Source organism: Salmo trutta, unplaced genomic scaffold (assembly GCF_901001165.1).
Source record: "Salmo trutta unplaced genomic scaffold, fSalTru1.1, whole genome shotgun sequence".
In the NCBI taxonomy this organism is placed as follows: domain Eukaryota; kingdom Metazoa; phylum Chordata; class Actinopteri; order Salmoniformes; family Salmonidae; genus Salmo; species Salmo trutta.
This window is the reverse complement of record NW_021822894.1, coordinates 17,501-26,866: the sequence shown is the minus strand read 5'-3', so window position 1 is coordinate 26,866 and position 9,366 is coordinate 17,501. Positions and strand designations below refer to the sequence as shown.

The 9,366-nt window shown below is 44.7% G+C and overlaps 1 protein-coding gene across 1 annotated transcript in view; it reads left to right on the top strand.

Moving 5' to 3' along the window:
• Positions 1-742: 742 nt before the first annotated feature.
• Positions 743-9,366, top strand: part of LOC115186281 (disintegrin and metalloproteinase domain-containing protein 12-like) — a gene marked incomplete at its 3' end in the record, with an annotated part of 22,103 nt that continues 13,479 nt past the window's right edge. The window contains exons 1-3 of the mRNA XM_029745953.1: positions 743-748; positions 1,668-1,739; positions 4,283-4,452. Of these exons, the coding sequence (XP_029601813.1) occupies positions 743-748; positions 1,668-1,739; positions 4,283-4,452 (248 nt within the window). The remainder of the gene's footprint in view (positions 749-1,667; positions 1,740-4,282; positions 4,453-9,366) is intronic.

Genomic DNA, 9,366 nt, shown 5'->3' with positions numbered 1-9,366 from the left:
AGAGAGAGAGAGACAGAGGACAGAGAGAGACAGAGACAGACAGAGAGACAGAGAGAGAGAGAGAGAGAGACAGAGAGAGAGAGACAGAGAGACAGAGAGAGAGAGAGAGAGAGAGAGAGAGAGAGAGAGAGAGAGACAGAGAGAGACAGAGAGAGAGAGAGAGAGAGAGAGATAGAGAGAGAGAGAGAGAGAGAGAGAGAGAGAGAGAGAGAGAGAGAGAGAGAGAGAGAATATGGGGGTTCAATTCAAATGGCTTTATTGGCTGCTGAGTGGCGCAGCGGTCTAAATGGTTAAGTAGAAAAGGGAAAATAAATGAACATAAATATTGGTTGTATTTACAATGGTGTTTGTTCTTCACTGGTTGACCTTTTCTTGTGGCAACAGGTTACACATCTTGCTGCTGTGATGGAACACTGTGGTATTTCACCCAGTAGATATGGGAGTTTATCACAACTGGATTTGTTTTCAAATTCTTTGTGGATCTGTGTAATCTGAGGGAAATATGTGTCTCTAATATGGTCATATATTTGGCAGGAGGTTAGGAAGTGCAGCTCAGTTTCCAGCTCATTTTGTGGGCAGTGTTGCACATAGCCTGTCTTCTCTTGAGAGCCAGGCTTCTCTTGCCTTCTCTTGTCTCTGACAGTGAATGAAGGTCAGTGTGACAGAGCCTGTTTTCTCTTGTCTCTAACAGTAAATGAAGGTCAGTGTGACAGAGCCTGTCTTCTCTTGTCTCTGACAGTAAATGAAGGTCAGTGTGACAGAGCCCCAGTAGTTATCCAGTTAACACCTTGTATTTAATGTGTATGGACTGTGATGAGGGGAAGTTATTGAGGACAGACTGAGAGAGAGTAGGAACTGGCTGTCACAGCATCATGCTGCCTTTGTCAGGTTCATCAGTGGTTTGATGTAAAGCAGCCCAGTATTCTCACCTCCTCCTCCTACTTCCTCCTCCCCCCTCCTTCTGCCACTCCTCCCTCATCTCCTCCTGCCCCTCACCTCTTCCTCCCTCCTCCTCCTCCTACTTCCTCCTCCCCCCTCCGTCTGCCCCTCCTCCCTCATCTCCTCCTGCCCCTCACCTCTTCCTCCCTCCTCCTCCTCCTACTTCCTCCTCCCCCCTCCTTCTGCCCCTCCTCCCTCATCTCCTCCTGCCCCTCACCTCTTCCTCCCTCCTCCTCCTCCTCCTACTTCTTCCTCCCCCTCCTTCTGCCCCTCCTCCCTCATCTCCTCCTGCCCCTCACCTCTTCCTCCCTCCTCCTCCTCCTACTTCCTCCTCCCCCCCTCCTTCTGCCCCTCCTCCCTCATCTCCTCCTGCCCCTCACCTCTTCCTCCCTCCTCCTCCTCCTCCTACTTCTTCCTCCCCCTCCTTCTGCCCCTCCTCCCTCATCTCCTCCTGCCTCTCACCTCCTTCCTCCTCCTCCTCCCTCTTCTTTTTCCTCCTCCTCCCCCCTCCTTCTGCCCCTCCTCCCTCATCTCCTCCTGCCCCTCACCTCCTCCCTCCTCCTCCTCCTACTTCTTCCTCCCCCCTCCTTCTGCCCCTCCTCCCTCATCTCCTCCTGCCCCTCACCTCCCTCCTCCTCCTCCTCCTACTTCTTCCTCCCCCCCTTCTGCCCCTCCTCCCTCATCTCCTCCTGCCCCTCACCTCCTCCCTCCTCCTCCCTCCTCCTCAGTTCCAGAAACAAGGGAAGGATGTGGAGAAGGTCAAACAGAGGCTGGCTGAGATCGCCAATTACGTGGACAAGGTAACGACCAAATCAATATCTAGCCTGCGTCCCAAATGATACTCTGTGCACTACTTATGAACAAGGCCCATAGGGGTTAGGGAGTCATTTGACCAGGGCCCATAGGGCTGAGGGAGTCATTTGACCAGGGCCCATAGGGGTAAGGGAGTCATTTGACCAGGGCCCATAGGGGTAAGGGAGTCATTTGACCAGGGCCCATAGGGGTAAGGGAGTCATTTGACCAGGGCCCATAGGGCTGAGGGAGTCATTTGACCAGGGCCCATAGGGGTAAGGGAGTCATTTGACCAGGGCCCATAGGGCTGAGGGAGTCATTTGACCAGGGCCCATAGGGGTAAGGGAGTCATTTGACCAGGGGTAAGGGAGTCATTTGACCAGGGCCCATAGGGGTAAGGGAGTCATTTGACCAGGGCCCATAGGGCTGAGGGAGTCATTTGACCAGGGCCCATAGGGCTGAGGGAGTCATTTGACCAGGGCCCATAGGGGTAAGGGAGTCATTTGACCAGGGCCCATAGGACTGAGGGAGTCATTTGACCAGGGCCCATAGGGCTGAGGGAGTCATTTGACCAGGGCCCATAGGGCTGAGGGAGTCCTTTGACCAGGGCCCATAGGGCTGAGGGAGTCCTTTGACCAGGGCCCATAGGGCTGAGGGAGTCATTTGACCAGGGGTAAGGGAGTCATTTGACCAGGGCCCATAGGGGTAAGGGAGTCATTTGACCAGGGCCCATAGGGCTGAGGGAGTCATTTGACCAGGGCCCATAGGGCTGAGGGAGTCACATTGACCATGGGCCCATAGGGGTAAGGGAGTCATTTGACCAGGGCCCATAGGGGTAAGGGAGTCATTTGACCAGGGCCCATAGGGCTGAGGGAGTCATTTGACCAGGGCCCATAGGGCTGAGGGAGTCATTTGACCAGGGCCCATAGGGGTAATGGAGTCATTTGACCAGGGCCCATAGGGGTAAGGGAGTCATTTGACCAGGGCCCATAGGGCTGAGGGAGTCATTTGACCAGGGCCCATAGGGCTGAGGGAGTCATTTGACCAGGGCCCATAGGGGTAAGGGAGTCATTTGACCAGGGCCCATAGGGGTAAGGGAGTCATTTGACCAGGGCCCACTAGGGCTAAGGGAGTCATTTGACAGGGCCATAGGGCTGAGGGAAGTCATTTGACCAGGGCCCATAGGGACTGAGGGAGTCATTTGACCAGGGCCCATAGGGCTGAGGGAAGTCCTTTGACCAGGGCCCATAGGGCTGAGGGAGTCATTTGACCAGGGCCCATAGGGGTAAGGGAGTCATTTGACCAGGGGGCTTGAGGGAGTCATTTGACCAGGGCCCATAGGGCTGAGGGAGTCATTTGACCAGGGCCCATAGGGCTGAGGGAGTCATTTGACCAGGGCCCATAGGGCTGAGGGAGTCATTTGACCAGGGCCCATAGGGCTGAGGGAGTCATTTGACCAGGGCCCATAGGGCTGAGGGAGTCATTTGACCAGGGCCCATAAGGCTGAGGGAGTCATTTGACCAGGGCCCATAGGGCTGAGGGAGTCATTTGACCAGGGCCCATAGGGCTGAGGGAGTCATTTGACCAGGGCCCATAGGGATGAGGGAGTCCTTCGGGACGCAGACCCAGTCAGATATGAGCTGAGACCAGATGAAACATGATTCCATCCAATGCGTCTCTCTCAGCCTGTTGTGATTGAATGATGAAGGGATGATTGATTCTATAAGTCCACTGAGAACTGGTGTGGAGCTGACATCAATATGGAACGTAATGTGATATAGATGAGGGGTTGAATACCAACCATTTATCATTACTGTTGTAAAGTCAACCACAGATCTTATTAAAAGGTTTGAAGGGTTTTTAAATGAGGAATTTAGAAGGTTTGCTTGGGTACATTCCAGTCACTAGGATACCTCTTCCTCTCTCTCTCTCTCTCTCTCTCTCTCTCTCTCTCTCTCTCTGTCTCTCTCCTCTCTCTCTCTCTCTCTCTCTCGTCTCTCTCTCTCTCTCTCTCTCTCTCTCTCTCTCTCTCTCTCTCTCTCTCTCTTTCTCTTTATTCCTCCCTCCCTCCCCATCCATTCATCCCTCCCCCTCTCTCTCCCTCCCCCCCTCTCTTTCCCTCATCCCCTCTCTCCCTCCCTCCCCATCCACCCCCCTCTCTCTCCCTCCCTCCCCCATCCATCCCTCCCTCCCCCTCTCTTCCCATCCCCCTCTCTCACCCTCCCTCCCTCCCCCATCCACCCCCCTCTCTCCCTCCCCCATCCCTCCCTCCCCCTCTCTTCCCACCCCCCCTCTCTCTCCCTCCCCCATCCATCCCTCCCTCCCCCTCTCTTCCCATCCCCCTCTCTCACCCTCCCTCCCTCCCTCCCCCATCCACCCCCCCCTCTCTCCCTCCCCCATCCCTCCCTCCCCCTCTCTTTCCCTCCCCCTCTCTCTCCCTCCCTCCCCCATCCACCCCCTCTCTCTCCCTCCCCCCCCTCTCTCTCCCTCCCCCATCCCTCCCTCCCCCTCTCTTCCCTTCCCCCTCTCTCACCCCCTCTCTCTCCCTCAGTTCTACCGTGCCCTGAACATCCGTGTAGCTCTGGTGGGGCTGGAGGTGTGGAGCGACCAGGATAGGTGTCCCATCACCCAGGATCCCTTCACCACCCTGCATGAGTTCCTAGACTGGAGGAAACTCAAACTGCTGCCCAACAGGCCCCACGATAATGCACAGCTAGTCAGGTAACTAGTACTATACTAGTACTGTACTACTACTATACTACTACTACTATTATACTACTACTATACTAATACAACTGTACTACTACTATACTACTACTACTATTATACTACTACTATACTAGTACTGTACTACTACTATACTACTACTACTATTATACTACTACTATACTAATACTGTACTACGACTATACTACTACTACTATTATACTACTACTATACTAATACAACTGTATCACTACTATACTAGTACTGTACTACTACTACTACTACTACTACTATTATACTACTACTACTATTATACTACTATTATACTACTACTACTATTATACTACTACTATACTAATACAACTGTACTACTACTATACTAGTACTGTACTACTACTACTACTACTACTACTACTATTATACTACTACTACTATTATACTACTACTATACTAATACAACTGTACTACTACTATACTAGTACTGTACTACTACTATACCACTACTACTATTATACTACTACTACTACTATACTAATACAGCTGTACTACTACTATACTAGTACTGTACTACTACTATACTAGTACTATACTAGTACTGTACTACTACTACTATTATACTACTACTATACTAATACAACTGTACTACAACTATACTAGTACTGTACTACTACTATACCACTACTACTATTATACTACTACTATACTACTACTATACTAGTACTGTACTACCACTATACTACTACTACTATTATACTACTACTATACTACTACTATACTAGTACTGTACTACTACTATACTACTACTACTATTATACTACTACTATACTAATACAACTGTACTACAACTATACTAGTACTGTACTACTACTATACCACTACTACTATTATACTACTACTATACTACTACTATACTAGTACTGTACTACTACTATACTACTACTACTATACTACTAATATACTAGTACTGTACTACTACTATACTACTACTACTATACTACTACTACTATTATACTACTACTATACTAATACAACTGTACCACTACTATACTAGTACTGTACTACTACTATACTACTACTACTATTATACTACTACTATACTAATACAACGGTACTACTGCTATACCACTACTACTCTTATACTACTACTATACTACTACTATACTAGTACTGTACTACTACTATACTACTACTACTATACTACTACTATACTAGTACTGTACTACTACTATACTACTACTACTATTATACTACTACTATACTAATACAACTGTACTACTACTATACTAGTACTGTACTACTACTATACTACTACTACTATTATACTACTACTATACTAATACAACTGTACTACTACTATACTACTACTACTATTATACTACTACTATACTAATACAACTGTACTACTACTATACTAGTACTGTACTACTACTATACCACTATTACTATTATACTACTACTATACTAATACAACTGTACTACTACTATACTAGTACTGTACTACTACTATACTACTATTATACTACTACTATACTAATACAACTGTACTTCTACTCTACTACCACTACACTACTGCTATACGACTACTATACTACTTCTACTATACTGCTGCTATACTATTACTGTACTACTACTACACTACTACTATACTACTACTACTACTACTATTATACTACTACTACTATTATACTACTACTATACTAATACAACTGTACTACTACTATACTAGTACTGTACTACTACTATACCACTACTACTATTATACTACTACTACTACTATACTAATACAGCTGTACTACTACTATACTAGTACTGTACTACTACTATACTAGTACTATACTAGTACTGTACTACTACTACTATTATACTACTACTATACTAATACAACTGTACTACAACTATACTAGTACTGTACTACTACTATACCACTACTACTATTATACTACTACTATACTACTACTATACTAGTACTGTACTACTACTATACTACTACTACTATTATACTACTACTATACTACTACTATACTAGTACTGTACTACTACTATACTACTACTACTATTATACTACTACTATACTAATACAACTGTACTACAACTATACTAGTACTGTACTACTACTATACCACTACTACTATTATACTACTACTATACTACTACTATACTAGTACTGTACTACTACTATACTGCTACTACTATACTACTACTATACTAGTACTGTACTACTACTATACTACTACTACTATACTACTACTACTATTATACTACTACTATACTAATACAACTGTACCACTACTATACTAGTACTGTACTACTACTATACTACTACTACTACTATTATACTACTACTATACTAATACAACGGTACTACTGCTATACCACTACTACTCTTATACTACTACTATACTACTACTATACTAGTACTGTACTACTACTATACTACTACTACTATACTACTACTATACTAGTACTGTACTACTACTATACTACTACTACTATTATACTACTACTATACTAATACAACTGTACTACTACTATACTAGTACTGTACTACTACTATACTACTACTACTATTATACTACTACTATACTAATACAACTGTACTACTACTATACTACTACTACTATTATACTACTACTATACTAATACAACTGTACTACTACTATACTAGTACTGTACTACTACTATACCACTATTACTATTATACTACTACTATACTAATACAACTGTACTACTACTATACTAGTACTGTACTACTACTATACTACTATTATACTACTACTATACTAATACAACTGTACTTCTACTCTACTACCACTACACTACTGCTATACGACTACTATACTACTTCTACTATACTGCTGCTATACTATTACTGTACTACTACTACACTACTACTATACTACTACTACTGTGCTACTATACTACTACTGAGGATAATAGCAGACGATATTGCCACTCCTATATTGCCACATCGTCAATTTAAGCCTACTAGAGAGCAGCGTGTGCCCTCAGGCCTGGAGGGAAGCTAAAGTCATTCCACTACCCAAGAATAGTAAAGCCCCCTTTACTGGCTCAAATAGCCGACCAATCAGCCTGTTACCAACCCTTAGTAAACTTCTGGAAAAAATGGTGTTTGACCAGATACAATGCTATTTCACAGTAAACAAATTGACAACAGAATTTCAGCACGCTTGTAGGGAAGGACATTCAACAAGCACAGGACTTACACAAATAACTGATGATTGGCTGAGAGAAATTGATGATAAAATGATTGTGGGGGCTGCCTTGTTAGACTTCAGTGCAGCTTTTGACATTATCGATCATAGTCTGCTGCTGGAAAAACATATGTGTTATGGCTTTACACCCCCTGCTATAATGGCTTTACACCCCCTGCTATAATGTGGATGAAGAGTTACCTGTCTAACAGAACACAGAGGTTGGTCTTTAATGGAAGCCTCTCAAATATAATCCAATTAGAATCAGGAATTCCCCAGGGTAGCTGTTTAGGCCCCTTGCTTTTTAAAATGTTTACTAACGACATGCCACTGACTTTGAGTAAAGCCAGAGCGTCTATGTATGCGGATGACTCAACACTATACACGTCAGCTACTACAGCGACTGAAATGACTGCAACACTTAACAAAGAGCTGCAGTTCGTTTCAGAGTGGAATAAGGAGTAAGTTAGCCCTAAATATTTCTAAAACTAAAAGCATTGTATTTTGAACAAAACACTCACTAAACCCCTAAACCTCAACTAAATCTTGTAATAAATGATGTGGAAATTGAGCAAGTTGAGATGACTAAACTGCTTGGAGTAACCCTAGATTGTAAACTGTCATAGTCAAAACATATTGATGCAGTAGTAGCTAAGACGGGGAGAAGTCTGTCTATAATAAAGCGCTGCTCTGCCTTCTTCTTAACAACACTATCAACAAGGCAGGTCCTACAGGCCCTAGTTTTGTCACACCTTGACTACTGTTCAGTCGTGTGGTCAGGTGCCACAAAAAAAGGACTTAGGGAAATTGCAATTGGCTCAGAACAGGGCAGCACGGCTGGCCCTTGGATGTACACAGAGAGCTAATATTAATAATATACATGTCAATCTCTCCTGGCTGAAAGTAGAGGAGAGAATGACTTCATCACTACTTTTATTTATGAGAGGTATTGATATGTTGAATGCACCGAGCTGTCTGTCTAAACTACTGGCACACAGCTCGGACACACATGTATACCCCACAAGACATGTCACCAGAGGTCTGTTTAAACTACTGGCAAACAGCTCATACACCCATCCATACCCCACAAGACATGCCACCAGAGGTCTGTTTAAACTACTGGCACACAGCTCAGACACCCATCCATACCCCACAAGACATGCCACCAGAGGTCTGTTTAAACTACTGGCACACAGCTCAGACACCCATCCATACCCCACAAGACATGCCACCAGAGGTCTGTCTAAACCACTGGCACACAGCTCAGACACCCATGTATACCCTACAAGACATGCCACCAGAGATCTCTTCACAGTCCCCAAGTCCAGAACAGACTATGGAAGGCGCACAGTACTACATAGAGCCATGACTACATGGAACTCTATTCCACATCAGGTGACTGATGCAGCAGGAGAATCAGATTTATAAAACACCTTATGGAACAGCAGGGACTGTGAAGCAACACAAACACAGGCACAGACACACACACACACACACACACACACACACACACACACACACACACACACACACACACACACACACACACACACGTACACACACACACACACGCACACACACACACACCCATGATAACATACCCATATATACATACACATGGATTTAGTACTGTAGATATGTGGTAGTGGTGGATTAGGGGCCTGAGGGCACACAGTGTGTTGTGAAATCTTTATAATGTTTTTAAAATGTGTATAAA